General features: G+C 57.1%; 3 protein-coding genes across 12 annotated transcripts in view; all 3 read right to left on the bottom strand.

Annotated features, from left to right (window-relative positions):
* Window positions 1–153: 153 nt before the first annotated feature.
* Window positions 154–7,076, bottom strand: TMEM275 (transmembrane protein 275). The gene is made up of 2 exons (XM_032302890.1): window positions 6,962–7,076; window positions 154–1,522 (listed from the first exon to the last, which is right to left on the bottom strand). Exon 2 carries the CDS (start codon window positions 1,430–1,432, stop codon window positions 902–904), a length of 531 nt encoding a protein of 176 aa, XP_032158781.1. The 5' UTR covers window positions 1,433–1,522; window positions 6,962–7,076; the 3' UTR covers window positions 154–901.
* A 4,392-nt stretch (window positions 7,077–11,468) lies between these two features.
* KNCN (kinocilin) lies at window positions 11,469–17,693 on the bottom strand. Of its 2 annotated transcripts, XM_032303071.1 has the most exons (4): window positions 15,123–17,693; window positions 13,978–14,046; window positions 13,229–13,303; window positions 11,469–12,448 (listed from the first exon to the last, which is right to left on the bottom strand). In XM_032303071.1, exons 1-4 carry the CDS (start codon window positions 15,271–15,273, stop codon window positions 12,369–12,371), a joined length of 375 nt encoding a protein of 124 aa, XP_032158962.1. In that variant the 5' UTR covers window positions 15,274–17,693; the 3' UTR covers window positions 11,469–12,368. The 2 variants fall into 2 exon arrangements, with proteins under 2 accessions (XP_032158962.1, XP_032158963.1); XM_032303072.1 differs by having other exon boundaries at window positions 12,364–13,488.
* Window positions 17,694–22,120: 4,427 nt separating this feature from the next.
* MKNK1 (MAPK interacting serine/threonine kinase 1) overlaps window positions 22,121–23,078 on the bottom strand; it is a 42,476-nt gene continuing 41,518 nt past the window's right edge. For 7 of the 9 annotated variants that reach the window (XM_032303055.1, XM_032303060.1, XM_032303061.1 and 4 more), the window contains exon 13: window positions 22,491–22,979. In XM_032303055.1, coding sequence (XP_032158946.1) covers window positions 22,745–22,979 — 235 coding nt within the window. In that variant the 3' untranslated portion in view covers window positions 22,491–22,744. Of the gene's footprint in view, window positions 22,980–23,078 lie in introns of all 9 variants that reach the window. The other 2 variants (XM_032303056.1, XM_032303059.1) reach the window with 2 other exon arrangements.

Raw genomic sequence — 23,078 nt, 5'->3', positions numbered from 1 at the left:
CCCTGGGGTCCCCTTCCAGGCATCCAGGAGGGGTTGGTGCAAGGCAGATGAAGCGCTTGGCTGGGAGGGCCCCAGTCAAGGTGTCCAGCCAAAAGCTCCACAGTCAGCCCCTCCCTCCGGGCCACGCCATCACAAGGGACTTGACACCAAAAAGGTGCTTTATTGAGGAGTGAGGGATGTCGGGATGGCACAGTGCAGACCACACTGAGGCCCTCCTACTTGGAGGCACCCAGCCTGCTCATCATTCACCCCTGTCCGTGCTTCACCACCAGCTCCCCCTGCTCTACCAGTCAGATGTTCAACCTTGCTCTGCCTTAGGAGACTATCCTGGCTCAAATCAGGGCCCCTGCCCCTTCATCCCAAAAGATCATGTTGGGGGCAGAGACGAGGAGAGCAGGGAGGAGCAGAAGGGAAAGCTGGTGGCCTTTCACAGTGTGAGGGGAGAGCAGACAGCCCAGGCTGACCTTCTTCTCTGGCCCTGCTTCCTCCCATCCCTTGGGGTCAGGGGCCTTGCTGGGAGTTCGCCCCCTCTCAGAGTGGCTCCATTCACAGTGCCCACGTGCCATGGGTGGTGGCGGCGGGGGGGGGGGGATGGAAGGGCCAGGGGCCTATTTCATTGAGTCTGGAGAGTGGGTTAAAGTAGGGCCCAGCCGACCCCACTTAAAGGGCCAAGGCACTGCTCCCTCCTTTGGTGAGTGTGCCTCTTCACTGCCGTTCTCCCCTCCAGAAGTTCCAGACATGGGACAGATGCGGCCATTTGTGCCCAGCATCGGACCCATACGGAAACAATCTCACTTTTCTTCCCCTTCTTCTCTTCCTTCCTCTCTCCCGGTCCTCTCTTTACTTAAGTGGCACCAACTGCGGGAGCCCGGACTGGGAGTTGGGCCCGGCACGCGCTCCGCTAGGGGGCAACGCGCTCCCGGGGCAGGTTGAGCTGGACAACCTCGGTGCGCGGCGCGTAGACTGCTGCGGGCGCGGGGGCGTCCAGCGCGAAGGGGCGGGGGCTGGAGTGGCCCGAGGACGCGGCCGAGGCGGCAGGGCTGAGCTGCACGGCCGTGGTGTCCTGCGCCGTGCGCTCGCTGCTCTCCATCTCCAGCGCCACCGGCCCGCCGCCGCCGCCGCCGCCCCGGCCGGAGCCCGAGGTCGCCGCCGAGCGCGGACGGAGCGCGGGGCCCCGGCGGCTACACACGCAGCAGGCGGCGAAGCAGCCGAGCGCCAGAGCCAGCAGCGCCGGCCCCACCACGAGCGGCGCGTTGCTCCGGGGCGGGAAGGAGGCCAAGGCGCCCACCAGCGTCACGTTCACGCCCGCCAGCAGCACGCACAGGCCGCAGGCGCACAGCAGCGCCGGCGACGGCAGGCCCGGCAGGCGGCCTGGAGCGCGGCCCGCGGGCGGCCGGGCGGCGGGGCCTCGGCTCTTCTCTGGGGGCGGCATGGGCCTGGGGACGCGGGGCACCCATCAGGCCCCGTCCTGCCGTGGGCCTGGCCCGGCCTGCATGGCGTGTGCGAGCTCACCGTCGTCGTCCTGCGGGCACAGAGCGGGAGGGACGGTCAGCGGGGCACTTGGCTTCCACCACTCTCGGTTCGGTGCCAGGGAGGGCAGCGGTCATCTTGGCCAAACCCCTGGCTTCTGCCTCTGAGAAGCACAACCCATCCTGTTTGGGTAGGGTCTGTCCATTGTTTCCCAACTCAGACCCCTGAGGCTCTGGTGGCTGTCCTCTCTCTACTCCTCCAGAATGACACAGCCCCCCTACCCCCTCTCCTCCAGGAAGCCTTCCTGCATTAATTAAATTAAGGGAGTGAGTGGCTCAGCATGTGCCTAGGAGCTCATCAAATGATATCGTTATGACCCGTAGTGCTAATGAGAGGGCAGGTGTCAGCTCCTGGAATTTGGAGAACTTCCTCCATCTCCCAAGTGGAAGAAGCCTTAGAAATCATCTGCTCAAGTCCCTCCTTGTCCAGATAAAGAAACTGAAGCCCAAAGAGGTCTAGCAATTTACCCAAGAGCCAGGACCAGGACCAGGACCTAATGACCTTGACACCTGGTCTGGGTGGGAGTCTTCGCCCTAGGCTCTGCTAGGCACGACTGTGACATTAGCTTTCCTGACCATCAGATGAAGTCCTGGAGTGACCATGTGAGAGTGAGGAGCCCTGATGTTTCAGATGTCCAGTGAGAAGGGCCAGTCTCCACAGAGGCTGGAGCAGACCCCAGATCCTTCTTCGCAGACTGGGCTTTCTATGAGATTCCAACCCTACTCCCATCCCACCCCCAGGATTCTACTATTGAACCTAGACTTGAAAGCCCAATCACTGGGTGTCAGAATTCTTCTCTAGGATTCTCTAGTTGTATCTGGGTCTGGGATCTATCACTAAATTCTAGAATTCTGGGAGTGCATGCGGAAGCAAGGGTAATGTAATTAGAATCTAGAGATTCATAACTTCTTTGAGAATTCTGTTCTAGAACATGATATCACAGGTATAAAGGCCCTCAAAGGCTGAGATCATAGGTATGGAGCTGTGTCAGGACTGTGACAAAATGTCAGAAAAGGGCTCTGAGTGGGGATGGGAGGGGGGTAATGGGATAGTGCTACCCCAGGTGGGAGTAGAGCATGCCAGGTGAGCAGCTGACCACGACCTGGACCAGCGGCCTCTCTGTGTGTCAGTGTTAACCCCTGTAACACAGCCTACCTCTCAGGCTGTAGTGAGAATTACATGCTTTCAGCTGAATCAGAGGCTTACCACAGGGCCCAGAACATAGTGAGAGTTCAGTAAATGTTAGCCACGTTGTCACTGTGGAGGTTGCCAGAGAAGGGGGCCGAAAGGTCTCAGATCTGGGGAGGCTGGTCAGATGGAGTTGGGGAACAGAACCAGAGCTGAGACCTGAATTGTCCTTCCTGCACGTTCAAGGCCTGCACACCCTGGGGCTGGAGAGAATCTGAGACTGGGTGAGTGAAAGCCAAGGCTAGTGCCAGGGAGGGATCACACCCTCCTCATCCGGACAGCCTCTCTCTGCCTGGCCTCTGTGTTTGCAGTAACAGCTGGTTTAGTTTTTATAGGATGAGATTAGGTATCAGTATTATAGCCCTGTTCTATAGAGAAGGACACTGAAGCACAAAAAGATTAACTAAATTCACCCAAGACCTTTGAGTGGCCGTGGTGGCGTCAGGACTTGAAACCTGGTGTTCCCAGGGCCCCGTTCTCAGCCTAGCCTCGGGCTGGGTGTGCTAAATGCTGGGGGGAATGCTCTAGGAGCCGGAGTTGCTGGAGCCCAGGGTTCAGACTCTCCTCAGGCCCTGTAGATAAGCTCCTGCAATCAGCAAGGACACTGCTCCAAGGTCAACGGCAGAGGAGGGGACCCGCACATTGTGTGGGTCTCTCCAGAAAGGTGAATTCACTTTCCTCCTTCCTTGGCTTAATACACTCAGTGCAACACAAGCACTAACAGGGGCTTGAGCTTCCAAGGGCTAACTGCCAAGGAAGGATTCTTAGCTGCTCCAGGGAGGTCGAGTTGGCTCTGGAAGGTTAACTACCCCCAGAGTCCCCACCCCAGGCAGAGAAAGGGCTCCTGGCCAGTGGGTATCTTGACCCTGGTTGGCTGGGATCTGTGGTGCAAAGGGTGGGGACGCTGAGCTGTCGCTATTCAGTTTGGGCCACTGTCTCCCTCTGGGGGACTGTGGCCCTTTAGCGCCGTGGGGTACTGTTTTGTGGCAAGTGTTCTGGGTGGCTCTGTGGTGGGGTGTCACTGATGCTATTCTTTTTGGGTCTCCGAATTTAATTTCAGAGGCAGGAACCTTTGAGATGATGCTCTTGCTTTCCCGAATCCTTCAAGTCTTTCTACTTCATCCCAAGTCCAGCCCTCGACCTCACTGCCTGAGCCGGAAGGAAGGTCATTGCTCTGAATCTTAAGTTGCTGGGATTCGAACAGACCTTTTCTTTAGTGAGGACTCCAGGCTGCTGAGCTGGTAGAAATCACCTAGTTCAATCCCTTCTTCTAGGGATGGGGGAAATTGAGACTTGGAATGAGAAAGCTTAGGGAAGGAGTCCGTGGCCCATGCCAGACCAGAACCATGCTTTCCTTGCCCAGGAAGGACCCTGACCACTGTGATTCAGCTGCCCATGACCCTGATCTAGGAGTCAGTCACCCTCCCTGCTGTCCTGCCTCTGGCAGGAGGGGCCTTGTGGTCTCTGTTTGGAGTCCAGGACAGAAGCACTTTGGGGCAGAGGCAGACACTAGAGGCCAAGCCTCAGATGACCAAGACTCTTGACTTTGGTTTCGGTGGACAACTTGGGAGGGTTGCGCCCCTTTCCTGACCTCAGCTGTCAGAATGCAGGGGAAGGTTTAACCAGGTTGTTCTCTGAACGTAACCTGCTATCTCATTAACCTAGCTGTGGTTGTGGAGGTAAAAATGGGAAGCTTTTCAGGAATGACTCTCAAAATAGCAAAAGGTTCCTGAAAAATGGTCCATTGATCTGTGATATGGCTGGTTTTTGTTTTGGGTTGGGATTAAGTTACTCCCCCTGAGAAGCTACCGGCTCCCAGGGGTTCTGGTCACTCTCTAGTGACTCTGTGCTGAGCAAGTTCCCTCCGCTAATACTGGGAATCTTCGCTACAACCGTGTGAGCTGCTGTGGTCCTGAACCCAGGACATTGGGAGGACACCAAGGCTCACAGAGGGGAAGGAGCTTTCCCTGGTTTACTCAGTTGTAACAAGTTAAAGCTGGGATTCAAACCCAGATCCATCAGGCTGAAAAGCCCATGTTTCCCCTATACCAGAATTTCTGCTTACAGGAGGGTATAGAGATGTTTGATTTAAAAAAAATGTAGTAATTGAGTATTACTATCCAGCTAATTGTCAACAAGCTTGGGGCCAAAGGAGGGTGGTCTTCAGAAGGGGGAGGTGAGAGCCCCTGGAAAAGGGAGTCTCTGCCTGAAGCCTGCTCAGGTCTGCTGGCCACCCCCCACGCCCCTCCCAGCTCATGGATCTGGGTGGTCTGTGTCCTGTGACACGAGCTGCTTAACCAGGGGCAGCGGCCAGGCCACCCAACCCCAGGTTCCTGCTCCAAGTGCTCAGGAGCTTCTGGACGAAGGGGTTGGGGCTTCAGGCCAGGCAGTAGCTGCTAGCCCCAGCCGCTGTCCTCCAGGTGGGATCGAGTCCCTTGTTTGCTCAGTGTGGCTCTTTACTCCTCACTGTGAACCCCTCTGTTTCCCTTAACCTTAGCCCTTCTGTTCCCCCTCAGTCCCTGAAAGTCTCGGCCAACTCCCAGGCCCCCAACACTTCTAGCATACTCTCTACCCCCAAACCTCTCCCTGTCCTCGGGGAGCCTCCCACACCTCCATTACTCAGTGCTGGCTTGTTCACTAGCCTGGAGGCTCTCAGCTTCTGCAGGCTCAATGCTGCCTCCCCAGAGCCCAAAGAGCTGCTGCCACCCCTACCCCAGTCAACCCCCCAGGCCCCCCCCGCCCCCTCACACATTCACCAAGCTGGAACTGAGGCTTGAGGGGGAGGTCTGAAGGTGTGGCATCCCGGCTCCCGTATCTGACCCCTGGGTCCCATCATCCTAATCCCTGAGTGCGTGGGCACACGCATGTGTGCATGCGCGTGCACACACATACACACACACGCTCAGTGAGCAGACATACTCAGAAACACAAACACAGAGGTCACACATCCTGAGAGCTGTAGACACAAGCCAGCACACAGACACTCTCTTGGTTGCCTGCCTGTCCAGTGTAAATGAGCTGCTGCCCAGTAGAGGGGCTCCGGAGTTCTCTTCCCCTGGGAGTGTGTGTGTGTGTGTGAGTGTGTAGGGGGGCAATTTGGTGATAAGCAGAGCTGGATCCTATGCTAGGGGTAATGGAGGTTCCATTCTAGCTGCCCTGATGGCACCCTCCCCTTTACAGTGGGTCCCCATGCCTGCAACAGGCAAGGGACTTGAAGGTCCCCTCCCTGGGGCTCAGGTTTGCTCTTGGGAAAGCAGGAGTCTGGCCTAGATGATCTCTGCCCACCTCACAGGATCCAGCCTCCTGCACAGCTGAGGGGCCCCAGGGACCCTAGACTCTGCAGGGATCACAGCTCTGCAGTTATCGGACCAAGTCTGCACTGAGGCAGGTGAGGCACTCCTGGCAGCCCTACGCCTCCCGCTCTCCTCACCTGCCCCGGTGCTCACTGACTTGCCCACCAGACTGCTTGCGCTCAGCCCCCAGCAGGGACCATGTCTGTGGCCAGATTTGGATCTCCAGCCTCAGTCTGGGCCTCTGCCTCCCCTCCATGCAACTCTGCTGCCTGGAGCTAGTGGGAGGGGTAGGGGGAAGGACTGCCGGCTGCCTGGTGTGGAGCTGGCCTTCCTGCCCTCCAGCCCAAGTCCTCCCCCCCAGCTCCGAGAGACTTCGGCATCCTTGACACAACTGCCCCATCCTGTGCCCTCCTAGTTGGTTGGCTTCTCATCTCCAGGGCCCAATTCCATTTCAGCGACCCTCTCCCTCACCCCCGCACCCCCACCCGGGGTCTCATCACCCCTGTCAGCACCATGAGCCATTCCAGCTCTGAGAAACCCAGCCATCCTACTCTTGACTATACCCTCACAGCTACCACTAGAGAAACAGCTGGACAGCACCTACCGTGTGCTGTACACTCTATGAAGCCCTTTGCGTATGTTCTGTGTCATCTCAGATCAGCGCCCTGAATGTCTATGGGCAGATGCTCTCGCCACCTGTTTCAGACACAGAGGCTCCGAGAGGTTGCATCACTTGCCCAGGGTCATAGATATGGTGGGAAGATGTGGCAGATCTGGGATTCACACCTAGGTGGTGCGGCTTCCAAACCCATGCTCTTGACCATGACACTGTACTGCCTCCTGCTCTGACCGCTCTCAGATCTGGGGCAGTCCTGGAGCTCTTGGCATTCCCCGCGCGAGTCTTGGGCACCCACTTCCTTCTGCACACTGCCTGACTTCCATCAATTTACCTTCTCTTGCAGCTTCTGCCTTTGTCCTTCGTTTCTTTGTCCTTCTGCCGAAGCTGCCCAGCAGAACCTCCACCTGGCCTCAGTGGGGCTTTCTGCTTCCTCCAAGGCTCTGCCCAAACTGCTAAGGCAAATGGGTGAGAAGAAAACCACCCGCCGGCGCATCTCTGGCACCACTCACAGCTTCAAGGCTCCTGGGGACCCTCCCTCCACCCAGTCAGTGCTCATCAGCACCCCCACTGTGACTGCATCTCCTCCGGGAGACGCATGACCCTCCAGTCCAGACCCCCCTTCAACCCCACATCTACCTCCACTCCCTTTCCCTTACTCAAAGCTCTTTCTATACTCCCTACCTGTCTACACTTTACCCCCACAAGACTCATTCCACTCCGGTCTAGTTTCTGTCCCATCATGCTGCTCTCTCCTCATTGCTGAAATTAGCAGACAAGGTTCAGTCCTTAGCTAACTTGCCCTCTCCACAACTTTGGCCCTGCTGATCCCTCCCTTCTGGAAGCATTCCCTTCCTCTTCGAAACAGGCTCCTTAAACTTCATCTTCTGCTACAAAGCCCAGACTCCCTGCCAGACACCCGGGCTTCACCCTCCCTCCTCCTCCTCCCCCAGGCTTTTCTCCACGCGTTTCCAACCCAATCTATCGCCAGTCCCTGCAGATTCTCCCCTCTTGAGTGTCTCTGGAATCCATCCCTTCCTCTTCAGTCTCCCTACTTCCTCACCCACTCCCCTTCTCCATTTCTCCCAGCCGGCTGCACTCTTCCTGGGCTCCTCACTATTGCCTTTGGGCTGGCTTCTTCCAGGCAGGCCCCCTGGATTGTGCTCTAGTGGAGCCGAACTCAGCAGGTGTGGTCAGGTGGACATTCTGTCCCCTGTGCCTGAAACAAGGCTGGCTTTCCCTTCACCTGGCTAACTCCAGCTCAACCCTCAGAGTGCCCCCACGACTTCGCTTCCCCCAGAGAGCCTTCCCTAACTCCCGGGGTCAGCAGGTCAAATCAGGTGCCCCCGCCTGTGTCCTCCAGCACTTTTCCTGGAGGACCAGCATTCTGTCCCCCTTGTGTGCTGCTACGGTCACAGTGGAGTACATTGGTTAGACAAATGGGGAAAAGAGGAGTTGGTCACAGGGGTGTCCTGCCTTCCTGGTTTCTCCTGGGTCCTGGTCTCGAAGTGACTCTGTCTACTTCTCTCTGACTCCCTGATCACTCTGGGCTTTGGGAGGGGATGGCTGTCCACGGAGCAGTGACTGGAGGTGGGTCCTGGGGGCAGATTCTGGCTGAGTTATAGAGCAGGGAGGGATCAGGGTCAAGCAGAGGGGGCTCAAGGTAGCCACCGCATGCTGTATGTCCCCTTCTCCTGTTTCCCTCTATGGCTTTCTCATCTATTTTCGGAAAACCCAATCCTGGGCTACATGTCCCTGACCTCTTGTCTGGGCACTACTCCGTTCTGCTGGGGTTTCAGGCTGGATGGAGCTTCCTCCATTCCCTAAAGACACCCGTCCTGGTGGCCCTGTCCTGGCAGCCCTCTCCTGCTGGTCTCATCCCCTTGGCCCCCTCCCACCTCCCACCTCCCACAACTCGTAGGGCTTTCACTTGCCTGAGCCGGTGGGACGGACGCTTGTCTGAGCAGCCCAGGCCAGCAGGAGGGCAGGATCCCCCAGGCTGGGGATGGGGGTCCAGGGACGGACGTGTGGGCGCCAGGGGTAGGGGGCGCAGGCCCAGGCTGCCGGGCCCCTAGAGGCCGCGGGCGGCGGGTTCCGGGCGCCCCTCCGCCGCGTCGCTGCGGCCGGCCGCTGGACCCCTCTGCGCCCGGCGCAGCGGCGTTCTCACGGAGTGTCTTCCCCTCTCTCGCTGAGCACCGCCCCCTCCCCTTCCCTCCTCTAGTTCGGCGGCATCTAGCACCTTACACTGAGCTCCCAGCACCCCCGCGGTCTCCAGCCCGGACTTTGGGGGACCTGGGTTGCAGACGTTGCCACTCTGGAGCGAGGGTCGTAGGTGGCACCGTTCTGTCTGCAGCCCCTGACGGATTCCCCCACCTTCCCTGGAGGGGGCGGGGGTGGAGCTCTTGGGGGCAGGGAGACTTCTGGGGGAAGGGGCTTGATTTCAGCCACCCTTCCCCAGTCGCCGCCCACCAATCCCCCGCTCCCCAGAATGGGGTGTGGCCACGATCCCCTTCCAGGAGGCGACACTGTCTCCCAGTGCGGTCTGTAAGGACCTATTGGGGGGTAAGGGGTGGGGAGGGAGGACACGGTAGAAGACTGAGGCACTGATTTCTAGAACTTGGAGGTGTTCAGCCGGAAGAGCATCTCCTCCAGCCTCTGCCTTCATTCGTCTGCTTAACCATTCAAAAACCCTTCCTGGGCACCTGGGTGGCTCAGTGGGTTAAAACCTCTGCCTTCGGCTCAGGTCATGATCCTGGGGTCCTGGGATCGAGTCCCGCATCGGGGCCTGCTTCCCTTCTCTCTCTCTGTCTGCCTCTCTGCCTACTTGTGATCTCTCTCTGTCAAATAAATAAATAAACTCTTAAAAAAAAAAAAAACCCTTCCTGATGCTAACCCTGTGGGGGTTCAGGGGCATGGGGCTGTAGGGGATGCAGAGACAGGATGTGTCATCCTTAGACTCCAGCCCCTGCCTGGTCAGTCCTTTTGATTGGCCAGCAAGGCTGTGACCTCTAAGGGGCTGCCTGGACCACTCACTGTCCACTTCGGTATGTTCTCTGAGCCATGGTCGACTTTGCCTTCACCTGGCTAACTCCAGATCGGCCTTCACCATGCAGCTGGGACATCACTTCCCTCGGGAAGACTTCCTAAACTTCCCAAACCGCAGCAGGTCAGATCCAGTGTCCAGGTCTGCATTCTCCAACTTTTTTCCTTGAGGACTGGCTTTCTGTCCACCTTTTGGGGCCAGCCAGGCATAGCTGCAATTGAGGTCAGAGCAGGGCTGCGGGACAGAACTGATTTCATTTATTGAGCAGACTGCTGGGAGAGCTGGGTTCCATGAGCTGTCCCTGCACATGCTCACTCTGTGCGGAAATATTGGAGGGTTCCAGAGCTGCTCAGAGGAAAGAGAGCACTTCCCCCCTAACATGACCTCCCACACCATCCTGCCTACTTGGCCCAAACTTACCTTCCAAAGCTTGGGTGGGGAGGGGCATGAGCTCCGCCTGGACCACTCCTGTGACCAGGTTGAGGGGCGGGGGGGTTGGTGTGGAAAGACGCTTGGGAGGATGGATCTGGACATTCAGTTAGACTGGGGGAAAGGAGATCTCAGGGGTCCGGTTTCAAGGGCCCCTGCCTAGTTCTTCCCCAGTAGACATAGCCCTTGCCTTTTATGCATTCATGCCTTAGGTTATTCTGCTCTGATCCCCTATACCGCTCTGTGTCGAGCTCTGCCTGGCATCAAAGATACCAAAGTCTTGCCTTGGGGAAATCATATTGGGGAAGGGTTTGGTGGTAGGTCAGGGGGTGCCACCCTCCTCCTCCCCACAGCTCAGGCTCCACTTCCCTCATTTCCACTCCTTCCATCCTTGGTCATCGTTCTGGGATGCTTCAGGTGAGGTACAAAGATGGGCAGGAGGAAGGGTTTCTTTGCTGATCAAGGAGGGGCCCCCAGGCCTGGGTTATGCTGCAGATGATACTGTTGAGGGAGCAGGCAGGGGGGAAGTGGAGGGGAGGGAAGTGTAGGGAGGGGGACTTCTCTGAGGCTGGAGGAACCACAGGCTCCATGATGGGCCAGCATTTATGAGTGGAGGCCTGTCACACCATGGCCAGCCAGTTGGTCCCCGTGCAGAGTCCAACAGCGGGTAGAGGCTCGGGTGGGGAGTGAGAGGAGCCCTGGATACAAGGCCTGGCGGTCCAACCTCTCACCGTAGGACTTGAGGCGTTCCTTTCTCTGGAGGACCTCAGCTTTCCCATCTGTACAATGATGTGGTCTCCGCCACTTTTGGTTTGGTTTTGTGACAGCTGCTGGGTACCCGTGGGCCTCGAGAGGAGGACGAAGACAGGGACCACTCAGAGTGGTGAGGGTTGTGATGGACGGAAACCCCGGAGCTGGGCGAGCACGGAGAGGTCAGGGGAGGCTTCTGAGAGGAGGAGCTATCTATACTGGTCCTGCAAAAATGAGACTCTTCCCAGCTTGTCCCCCTGCTCAGAAACCAGGACAAGGCTACATGGAGCAAATGGCTCTGTGGAGGTCAGACTGTGCTCCAACCCAAGGGTGTCGGGGAGCAAAGAGCCGTGGGAAGGCGCAGCCACATCTGCATGTGTCCATGCACGCCTGGGTAGGTCCTCCTCGCCCCAAACCCAGTGGGTTCGTGGGCCTTGACGTGGCTCTCCAGGGAAAGACTGGGGATCGTTTTTCCATTAAATTTAAGCCACTAACATATTTTTAAAAAAGAGTTTATTTATTTGACAGAGGGAGAGAGAGAGAGAGCACAAGCAGGGGGAGGGGCAGGCAAAGGGACAAACAGGCTCCCTGCTGATCAAGGAGCCTGATGTGGGACTCAATCCTGGAACCCTGGGATCATGACCTGAGCTGAAGGCAGACACTTTATTGAGCAACCCAGACCCGGGAGGTGGGGGCTTTTGATAAGCAGAGAGGAATGGGAGGCCTCCAGAACACAAGACAAAGCTTGGAGGCTGGAGTGTTTGAGATTGTTCAGGAGCCGTGAGAGGGTGGGGGACAAACTAGAAGGCTGGAGGTCTTGCCTGGAGTTAGATCACCAAAAGCGCTGAAAGATGGAGTCACATACAAGTGTCAGGTCAGGACTCAGCCCAGGAGCCATTGCCTCCTGGAAGCCTCTAGGTTGGTGCCTTACTGAGACTCTGTGTCATGGCGGTGACCATTTTGTTTGTCCAGGCCATGCTCCTATCTGCTTTGCTGCTGCCAAGAGCCTGTCCCTGAGGAGTTGCCCAGAGTTTTTGAGAACTTGAAAGAATCTGGTCCAGACCCTCTATCTAGCCAGTGAGCTCTATAGGCCCAGGGCCAGGCCTTAAGGGCTGAGGGATCCCATCTGTGGTTGCTGTGGGTCTGTGATTCATTTCTGTGGCCAGCCTGGAGCAAGGGACTGAGGGATCTCTGGGCCCAAATTCCAGAGAAACTAGTCAGTAGATCAAAAAAGGGGAGGTTGCTGAGCTGCAGTCCAGAGAGAAAATCCAGGGCAAAAGCCTGACACAAGGGCCTTCTGTAGAACGTTCAGCAGTGCCTCGCTTCAGGCCCTGCCGGCGGGCTGCATGGAATCCATCTGCAAGAGCTTTGCCCAGGCGAATGTGGGGCTGGTGTCTCCAGAGCCTGGTTTACCTCTGGTTTGGACCCAGGAGGGCTGTGAGAGCCGGGTAGCAGGCAGGCAGGCACGGAGGGAGGGAGGGAGGAGGGGAGGGCAGGGTGTAGACCCTCAGCCCCTGCCTCAGCCCTCCCCAGTCCCCCGCCCCCCTGGCTTCAGCTTTTCCAGTGTTCTGCTCACCGTGGACAGGCTGCTGCGGGCTCCTGGGGGACAGACCAGGACAGGGCTGCCTGAGTAGACCAACTCTGGGGCAGAGCAACCCAGAGGGACCACCAGGGAGAGAGGGGAGTCCCAGGGGACAGTTTCAGCTGAACTTAAAGAGGCAGAGAGGATCAGAATGGCCCTTCAAGAGGACAGCAGCATGGTGGGGGGTGGTTAGAGAGACGACTCTGGGGCCGAGTACCTGGTTTCAGGTCTGGCCCCAACATTTCCTGGTTGCCTTACTTCATCTCCCTATGCCTCAGTTGGCCCACATATAAAGTGGGCCTAATTATAGTCTCTCCCTCATAGGGTTGTTTTGATGTAAAGTATTTGGAGCAGGGTCTGGAAGGGGACCTTATGCTGGCATTAGGTGTCCTACCACTGGTGGGTAGCCGCTGTAGGCTGGCGCCATCTTTGAAAAACTCCTGCCCTAGAATTTTCTGGTGTGTGGAGATGGGAGAGGAGGCAGATGTTCCATTTCAGGTACCAGCTCTGGATTCCATCATTGGAGAAGAGAGTGAAAACATGAACTGGGACATGGGACCTAGAGGGGCTCCCAGTGTCCATGTTGGGCATGATGAGAAGGCCCGAGGTCAAACAAGAGGAGCCCAGCTCAGCTTGGAGCAAAAAGGGTTTTGACCAAACACATGGGAGAACTGCCTGATCTGCTGGCTCCCGGTAACTGGGGACATCTCTCCTGTGTGTCTCTCAAGGCTTTTTCCACAGAGCTGCCCAGCCAGAGAGCAGAGATGGAAGATGGACTCTGGAATTTTTTAACTTACCCTCTTTATTGCCATTGGCACTGGATCTTCCCTCGCCATGGTCTGGCCCTGGGTGGGGGTGGATTCTCAGGCTCCCTGTGGAATAAGAGTGCCCCAAGACCCTGGTTACTAAGCCGTTGTCAGATCAAGTCCTGCTTTGGGAAGGGAAGTCCTTCCTGCTGTCTCATTTCCATCCCTGCTGCTGTTTCTGTCTGCCACATTCCTGGAGGTCTCCCACACGATCTGGGCTGATTTAGGAGTGGAGTTCGAAGAAACGGGTCCTTGAAGGGAAAGATGGCAGACCTTTTAAGGAGGTGCGCATCATGGGGAGAACTAGGACTATGTAAACCCCAGGACTGATGGAGAGGGCAACATGTATGTGGGGTGGGGGGCAGAGATGCGTTAAGGAGCTATAAAGGGTCCTGAGGTCTTAGGGGTGGTAGAGGGTATTTATGGGGCTCAAGGTATGTAATGGGCTTATCTGGAGACCTTGGAGGCTCTGGGGGAGTTAGAAACTCTCTAGAAACCAGGAGTTCTGGGTGCTCTGAGCTGGTTGAGGCATATTTGCAGCAACAGGCTGGAGTCTGCTGCATGGTAGTCATGGCAACGCCAACACACCCCCACCACGCATGCGCGCATGTGCCCACATCCAGGAGCAGTCACACACACGGGCTGGGCTCCACCCCAGAGCAGGCCACGGACTTATACACAGTGGGTCTCACCAGTGGTCCTCGGAAGCGGGCTCAGCTGGGGGCTGGTCGAGGACTCACCTATGGTAGGCAGGATGTGGTCCAGGCTGAACCGAGCCTTGAGGAATGGGTAGGCCAAGATGAGAAGCCCTGAGAAGAGAGACACAGAGGGGTTCTGTGATGGGCAAGGGGCCTGCTTAGTGCAGGCTGCGTGAAGCTGTGGGCAGGCTGTGCACCTGGGAGTGCTTTCTTGGGGAGATAATGGGTGTGCATGGGAGGAGCATTGGGGGTTCAGGTTGGGACTCTGGGTGCATCAATGTGAGCGTGTGAGTATTGGGAGGGGGCGGCTCCCCAACACCCAGCTCCTAGAAGGGAACAGGGAGTGGTGCCTATCTGGGGAAGGGGCTCCAGGTTGTGAAGGCCCAGGCTCCTGGCTCCAGCCCGCCCCAGTGATTAGCATGGTTAGCTTCCGTCCTTCTCAGTGGGCTGGAAATGGACCCAGGGGACATCCCCACCACCAACTGCCTTTGCCGCACCTTCCCCTAAGGCAGAGCTGGGAGCTCCTGAGCAGGCTCCTTCCCACCCAGACCTGGGGAGGGCTTAGCAGCACAGTGGACTGCGCCTGGCCCACTCCCATTTCATCCCCAGACCACGTGTCTGTGGCCTTGGAAAGAGTTTGCAGGTACAGATGCCAAGAACCAACCAGTCTGTTGCTTCTGGCTCTGCTTTTACCCCAGGGGAGTGGGGAAAGGGATGGTACTCAACATCATTATGGGGATAGCAGTGGGACTGACCCAGACAGACAGATAGACTGATGCCTGGATAGACAGACAGATGCCCTGCCAAGGTATACCAGGAAAGAAAAGGTAACCCTTTGAGTTGGATCCTACCGTGGGTCACAGAGTGTCCCACTGGGACCTCTGTCCTCTTTTAACCTCCTTGCTGTCAACCCACCCCCAGCTGGTTGATGAATTCCACCAAAACCCCAAGAGCCCAGGGCTTGGAACTAAAGGGCCAGAGGAGGAGCAGCTGAAGAGACCTGTGGCAACCCTTCTCCACAGTGTCACCGCAAGCCTCCTCTGCCTCCCCGTACCCCAGCAGCTGCCTTGCTCACACCTCTAGCGTCCATCCTCCCCAGACAATTCCTGCTGAACCAGCCCTTCCTTCCATTTCTCGTTCACCTGACCGCACCCCTGCTCGCCTCCCCATGCCCAGCACCTGCTCACCCAGACCGGCGGCGCCAATAAAGATGCCACCCACGGCAGCTGCAGCTTTGGACACAGACACGCCGATGATGATGCTGCCGGCCACCAGGCCGAGGCCCACGCAGGACAGCTGTAGGCAGCGGAAGTCTCTGCTGCTGATGGGGATGTCCATGCAGGCCTACTCAGATACTGTCTGCAGCCAGTGGGGCCTGTCCCCAGGAAAGCCCTGGAAGTCTCAGTCCTCTTGGATGTGTCTTTGTGGGTGCTCCCCCTTCAGAGTGGGAATTGGGCAGGAGGATTCAGCCCTGGTAACCCTATCCCACAACTCTCCTAGGGGCCCCCAGCGGCGCCTTGACCTAGGATCCCTGCCAGGTCACACCAGCCTACTCCTCCTACCGTGAAGGCCCCGGAATCTGGAGGCCACTCTTGAGACTCTGGCCTGATCACCTCCTGCCTTGACTGTCAACGTCCTGGAGAGCCAGGCCTGGCCCACCAGGTCCCCCCTGTTACCTTCCTCTCAGGAGAGCTTTGCCTGAGCTCCTGCCCAGGACATGGGGCCCAGGCCGCCTGGAGCTGGCTCCACTGTCACTGGGCCTTGGCCTATGAAAGTTTAAAGCAGTGGAGGCGGTCGGTGCAGGGGACACGGGTTCCTCGGAGACGCAGGCAGCTGGGAGGCCCTGCGTTATTCATGAGGTTGCAATGTGAGCTGCCGCAGGCCCCAGAGGCCCACTGGGGCCCTCAGCCCAGGTTCTGCTGCTGCTTCCTGAGGGGGCAGGATAGACTGGTGGCTTCACGTGGAGCTTAGCAGCCAGGGATGTGAGGGGACTCCCTGGCTACATGCTCAGGGCACCCTCTGCACCCATCTGGCATTGGCACATGGGGCTTCTACTCAGGGACTCAGAGGCGGGCATGGGAGGGGACCTGGAGGAGGCTCAAGAGACAGGAATGGTGACTGGCACGGGAGGAGAGAAAGAGGTATTCCTCTGAGTTCCTGCTCTCCCCTCGCCCCTCCCCCCAGCCTGTCGACCTCTGGTCTCTTAGGGGGAGCAGGGTTGAGTGGTCCTGGTTTGAGGCTGATCTCAGGGGACCTCCTTCTCCTCAGGTAGGCTTGGTATCTACCCCCTTAATTGCCAGTAGGCTGGGAGAGTGAGCCCTCTCAGCCCTCCTGGGATCCTGGGTGGGGGTCTGAGAAGGAAGAGCAGGGAGCAGAGTTGTGTGGGGAATGGGGTAGGAGGAAAACAAATATGGGGAGAAGGATTGGCAGGGACTGGGTGCCAGTGGCCAGGGTCAGCTAACTGGGACAGGGCTAGCACCTCCTGACTTCCTCTGCCCAGCCTGTCTGACCCACTTGCAGGACCCCCCAGGTCAAGGCTAGGCAGTGGTAGCCCAGCCCTGCCCTTTCCCACCCCCAGACCCAGCTCTTCTTGGGCCCTTGATGCATCAGGGTCTCCCTGATCCCCAAATCTGGACCTGGTCCTATGCCTGCACCTAGGCACCTGGGCACTATTCCCAGGGTCCCATCACTAGCCCCACTGGCTTCTGTTTGCGTGCCTCGTTCTCCCCAAGATGTCTGCCACCCAACAGAGCCAATCCACAGTCCTCCGCCTCCACAGTGACCCCCTCCCCCTCATTCCTCCCCTTTTCTGCTGCTGCCCTTCTGCTGAGGGTCTGCTTAGCCCCCGCTGTCTGGGGAATGCCTCCTCGTCCTGCAGGACCCTACTCAGCCAGCCCCAGCTCTGTAAAGGCATTCCTGATGGTGCCTGAGTGGGTGGGCTGCCTACCGCTGCTCCCATGTCCCCATCACCTGGCTTTGTTCTCTGTCTCCTCTGTAGATCACCAGCCCCACAAGGGCTGGTTCAGGGAGTGAGCTTCTCTGTGCTCTGCCTGAACATAAGGCAGAGCTCAGGGAGGGCCTGGACCTGCATGACCAGCTCGGGTCACCACAGAGGAGGGCTGTGGGCACCGTGGGACCTCCATCTCTAACAAGGGGCATTCTTTGGGTGGGGTTGGGGAACTGAGAAGGCCAAGGTCACCAGACTGAGCTTCAGTGAAGGGAAGGCCCCGCAAGGAGGCTGGAGAAGGGCCTGGGCAAAGACGTGTGAACTCAAAGGTATGTGGGGAGGAGGGGTGACTGCAGAGCACCAGTGGGCCCCCCTGGCTGTGTTCCTGGCCCCCGTAAGAGGAAGCCCCTGGCGGTGGGCATTCCCCAGCTCCAGGGGCTGCTGCCAACATCCCCTGTGCCTCTCTCCAGGATGAGATCTGATTATTCCTCTAATTAGGTATCAAATGACAGCCCATGTCTCTGTCACACATAACTGCTTTCCCACTGACTAGTTTTAGAAGGAGCTGTCAAAATAATTGTCTAGGAAAATGGGTTCCTGAGATGTTGAGCTTTGGGAATCTCAACCCCCTCACCCCCATTAAGTGTTTGCATAACTCTGGCTGGGCGGGGTGTGAGGCTGAAGGTGGCCCCCACACTGTCAGCAGGACAGGGCGCCTCACACTGTGGGACTTGGGCCAGCCACTCACCTCCTGAACCGCACTTTGCCCATCTGGTGGAGGGGGATGGAGATGGCAGAGGCTGGAGCCAGGGAGGCCTGTGCATTGTGAGCTCCAGATCCCAGAAGAACACTCTAACCTCTAAAAACAAGACCAAGTTCTAAATTGGAGGGTTTTGTTTTTTGTTTTGTTTTTTGACATTGTAAATCCCTCAGGGCCTGCAGTCAGAGGAGGAAATATGGAGGAGAGACACAGTAAACCATGATCAGTTACAGGAGCACAGAAGGACAAACCCATCCTCTGAAGTTCCTTTAGAGAACAGATGGGGAAACTGAGACGTGGGGAGTGGTAGGATGGCCCCAGAGTTCTTGCGAGAACCTCAGGGTCCAGATTTTGTGCTCAGCTGGGAAGTCCTCTAGCATTTCTCTGTCCCTGGATTTCTGACTTGTCCTATTTGAGGTGGGAGAAATTGGCAACCCCACCGTCAGAGGGAGACACTGTGTTCAGTCAAGGCCTTCACATCTTTTCCCATGACAGGGGAGTGTCATTAAAGGCTGCTTGAGGGACGCCTGGGTGGCTTGGTTGGTTAAGCAGCTGCCTTCAGCTCAGGTCATGATCCCAGCGTCGTGGGATCGAGTCCCACATCGGGCTCCTTGCTCAGCGGGGAGCCTGCTTCTCCCTCTGCCTCTGCCTCTGCCTGCCATTCTGTCTGCCTGTGCTCGCTCTCTCCCCATCTCTCTCTCTGATAAATAAATAAAATCTTTAAAAAAAAAAAAAAGGCTGCTTGAAACCTGTGTGATGCCTGCTGTCCTGTTGACTGGAATGTAGAGAAGGAGGCTTGGTTATTCTTTCCTTGATACAGGCTATTTCATCTGTGAAAAAGAAAATACAAGTTTGTCCTTGGATGATGTGCTTCCTATAATAGGTAAGAAGATGGAAGCCCGAGTTACTAGAGACCGATCGCCCCACCTGTTCCCTACCTCACAAGCCTCAGGGCCCTCCTTGCTGAAGCCTGGGTCCCCTAGGCCTCTGGACTCAGGGTGGTGGGTGGGCAGCGGGTGGGCCACGGGTCACAGCTGAGTTCTGCCTCAAAATCTGTTTCCCGGAGAGGCCCAGGCTAGAGTGCCTGCCTATGCTCTTTCCTTCCCAGAAGTGCTGAGTCCCAGGCTGGCATGGGGTGGGAAGGAAGACTGGGAGAAAAGACCTCAGTGTGGTTTAGTTCTGTTTATTTTCCTTGCGGGGTGAGGACCCTGGAAAAGAGCGTGATTAATGCACCGGTCCCCTGGGGGACGGGCAGCTTTCCCAGACTGTTCAGAAGCTGAACTCGGGAAAGTGGCTTCCAAGGCAACCGCTACCATGGCAACAAGAGTGCCAGCTGAGGGGGGACCTGGCTCCTCGTCCCCTCCAGACCTAAGCGGCTGGAGTAGCTGGCACAGGACCAGGGCCCTGCTGTTTAGGAGCGGGGTCTGGTGAGAGACATTCAGCCAAGAGGGAGAAGGGGCCCCCAAGAGCTCAGGCAGGTAGACATCTGGAGGGAGAAAGACTTGGCCTTTGTGCCCAGGCCCCCAGAGAGGGGTCAGACAGGAGTCCTTCTAACTGGATTTGAGGCAGGAGGCCTGAGATCTAGGATGTGCCGGCTGGCTGAGACCAGCCCACACCGAGCCCTAGAGCCAGGGGACTGGCTAGCACAGTTCTGGGCCCCAGAGCCTCCCTCCCTCAGTGTGTCTGCCAGACCTCCCCCTGCCTAGCAGAGCCAGGCCCATGGCCTCAAAAAGGGCCGGGGACTTCCCAAGATCACCCAGTCAAAAGTGGCAGAAGGACTAGAACCCAGGACCCCTGATCCCTAAATGCAAACTCTGCCCCTGGCACTATGGCTGCCTCTTGGGGACAGAGACCCCTGCCCAGAGGGGCAGAGCAACCAGGCAGCAGGAGAACCCCACGAAGGGCTGGAGGCCAGGCCCATCTGGAAAGTCCAGACCCATCTCCACCCACACAAGCGAAGGAAAGGGGGGGGGAATTTATCTCTCTCACTGGCTCTGGGTAGAGGGATTGCGCCTCTACCAGCAATAAGAAGGACCAGCCACAGCCAACCCTCGATGGCGCATTGGCTGTGTGTGCCTGGAATTGCTCTAACCACTCCCTGTTTATTAATCCGTAATTTCACAACAGGACCATAAAGTAAGCACTAGCATCCCCGATTTTGGGTTGAAGATACTGCCACTCTCAGACACTAACTTGCTCAGGGCTCAAAGCTAGTTATGTGGCAGAGCTGGGATCTGAAGCCGGGCTGCCTAGCTCTGGGTCCCGAGTGTCTCTGGGAAGAATCCCAGTTCTGTCTTCCTACCTGTACATCAGGGTTTTTCTCTCTTTTCTCTGCTCAGTTCTTCTAAGTGGGGTGACTTACCTCCAGGGACGGCTACAGAAACTAAGCAAGATAATGCCTGGACATTTCTCTGCCAGCAGCTGTTGCTTAGTGCACGATGATGCTAACAAACCCAGAGGAGACACTGGAGCACTGAGGCAGAGCCACGATGGATGACAGAGGCCTTGCCAGGTGGACCGGGGTGGGGAGATGGGCTAGTAGAGGTGGGCCGCCTGAGCAAAGGCACAGAGGCCTGAGAGCCAGCTGGAGCTGCACCCAGAACTGGGTGGGGACACTTGGTCCAGGAAGACTCTGGAAATCATCTTTCAGCTGGCCAACCTGGAGGACTAAACTCATACCCTGGTTCCAAGTCCCCAGGGAGGGACTGGGAGGCTTTGGGCCAAAAGGCTTAGAATCTGCAGGCCTGTTTCTTCCAGCCCATCCCCCTCCAGGGAGAACTAGGGGTGTGAGGCCAAATGCAGGGATGAGTCGGGTCAGGTGGAGACATCCAATCAGTGGGGCAAGCATACTGTTTCCCTAGCTACCAGGGAGTGTGGACCCCGCCTTTTGGGTGCCTTTTGGGCACCAATTCTGACCAAGGTGATAGGCTAGTTCAAATAGCTACTATGGGGTGAACTGTAATTCAATTGGCCACCCATGTGTGACCTAGCATGACTGTGCAGCTTTCTCTGTGTGTTACAATCTCATTGGCCACCTGTGTGTGGCCAGGCCCAACCACATGGCCTTTGCTCTATAAAAGTTAGTCTGTAAGGCAGGGAGGAGTCGCTCTCTCTATAAGAGGCGGCCCCATACATTTGGTTTGATTCTCGATGCTTGGCGTGAAATAAAGCTTTGCTTGACCTTTGCTTTGTATCAGTCTCGCTCCTTTGATCACGGACCTATCATTGGGGGACCTGTCAGTTGCTGCAAAGGGAAGACTGTTAACAGAGAGGATGTCAGCGTCAACACAGAGGCTTTGTTGCCTCAGGATGGCTCCTAGAGTGAGGAGCCCCTGACCCCACCTCCCCTCTCCCCAGAGAAGCTGCCAGCAGCACCTCTTGCACTGCCTTGGTCCTCAGACCTCCCTCCTGCTCCTCCTTGGGAACTTCTGAAGCCCCGTCCCACCCCAGCCCTCACCAGTGTGGTTCTGAGGGTTACACGGGACAAAGCACATGGAAGCCCTTTGCACGACGAACATGACAGCTGTGGCCGTGAGGCACCATTTTTCTTTGTTCCGACTCTGGCAAGTCCTGGGCACACAACGGATCCTCAAGAAAGGTTTAGTGCTGCTCTGGGCAGAGGGGACCTTCATTCCTGCTTGGGCGCGTGGCTGGCCTGGGCACAGGACACACCTACTAAGGCATTTTTTTGAAGCCGGTTTGTGTGATGGTCGCTGATGTCGGTCTTCCACCTGATGGGGAGACCCTACAGGACAGAGGCTGTTTCTCACTCATCTCTGGGTCCTGCCACGGAATAGGAGACTGACAAATGTTGATGAACTTCATTCCCTCCCCTAAAAAAAGAAAAGCAATGATCTCTCCTTCACCTTGTTTTGATCCAACAAGGGGCTAGATTTAGACGGTCCCGATGAGGGGCACCTTCTCCCCACGGGGCTATACTCGGCCCCTCTCCAGAAGGCCCATCTCCCTCTCAGGTTTACAGGGGAAGAAAGGACCACCAGAAAGGCCACAACTAGAATTTAAAACAGTTTTATTAAAACAAGCACATCGTGTAATAGCACTGTCGTGTTGTGTAAGTGTCTGTCTGACTTATACAGATCCATGTTCTCTAGGCAGCTGGGCACTCAGCTTCCTGGAGGCCAGATGCGCCATCAGGCTCTCTGGCTCTAGGCGGCACTTGGCTCAGACCCAGGGATGCCCGCGGTCTGGGCCCCCATCAGGCACGGAGTCCCTTCTAATTGCCCTGGACTGGTGCTGCCTTCCAGCAGACACAGCCTCTGAGTCACTGGTCACCTTAACAGCTTAAAACCGGTTAGAATAATAGGAAACAGCGGAATAAAACCTCTCACATGCGTGGTCATTCAAGGAAGAGCAAGCCATGACATGTTCTGGAAAATCCACCGGCTTGCCGTGGGAGTGTGAAGTCCCACAGTTGCTGGAAGTGCATGGTTAAAAGAACAAACATTTTTTTTTTTAAAAAACGAATGAATACGGACTTCAGCAGCAATCCCAACAAGGAAGAGGATGATGAATGAGGGACACTTTTCGGTCCCCGCAAAGATCTGTGCTTCTCCTGCGCTGCAGACTGGAAGACTGATCTGGCCTTCTGAATGCAGAAGGCTCCCTGCCCTTTCCGGAATTGAGTGGATGGCTTTGCTCAGCCCAGGGGAGGACATCCGGAGGACAGAGGAAGGGGTGGGGGGGAGGTGACAGTGCAGAGAGAGGAACGAGCCTCTGTCAACCGCCACGTTTCAAGGCTGGCCCCTTGAGGGCCACAGCCGCAGCCGCTGCCGCCACTGGCCGCGGCCGGGAGAGCAGGCAGGATCCTGGATCTGCAGGCGGGTGAGCAGGTGGACAGGAGCCCAGTGGAGAGATGTCCCTGCCGCAGGCGATTATGCAAAGTGACAAGTGATTGCTTTCCTTTTCAAAGACAACCCCTTTGGATGGAGCTTTTTCCTTGAAGACTCTGGGGAGATAGGGGGTTGGGTGGGAACCTCAGGGCCTTTGACAGGACCGAGCCACACAGCAGCTTCCTCGGCTTACTCTGCAGACTCTGGTCACTTCTGGCAGGCCGTGGTTGGGGAAGCCGTGGCTGGGGCAGGTCAGAGTGCGGCTGGAGTTGGGCATGGGTCTGGGTCACTGCTGCGGCCTGCCTGGGCCAAGGCCCTCCGGCGGGCCAGGCGTGACTTGCAGGGCGGGGAAAGCCTCACAGAGCAGAGGCCCTCAACCAAGGATTCAGACTCCTCTGCCAGCTCGTCTTCCTCACGCTGAGAAAGCTGGCGGTTGAGGGCGATGGCCTCGGCCGCGAAGAGTGTCAGGTCCATTGTGCTGCTATTTCTACAGGGGCGGGCAGCACAGAGGAGAGGGAAGCGGGGCTCAGCACCCTAGCTTTGCCAGCCTGCTCCCGGACCCTGGAGGCTTTTTCTGGGCTGCTCC

Source organism: Mustela erminea, chromosome 10, assembly GCF_009829155.1.
Source record: "Mustela erminea isolate mMusErm1 chromosome 10, mMusErm1.Pri, whole genome shotgun sequence".
Classification (NCBI taxonomy): Eukaryota; Metazoa; Chordata; class Mammalia; order Carnivora; family Mustelidae; genus Mustela; species Mustela erminea.
The sequence above is the reverse complement of the archived record's forward strand: the minus strand, read 5'-3'. Positions and strand labels throughout refer to the sequence as shown.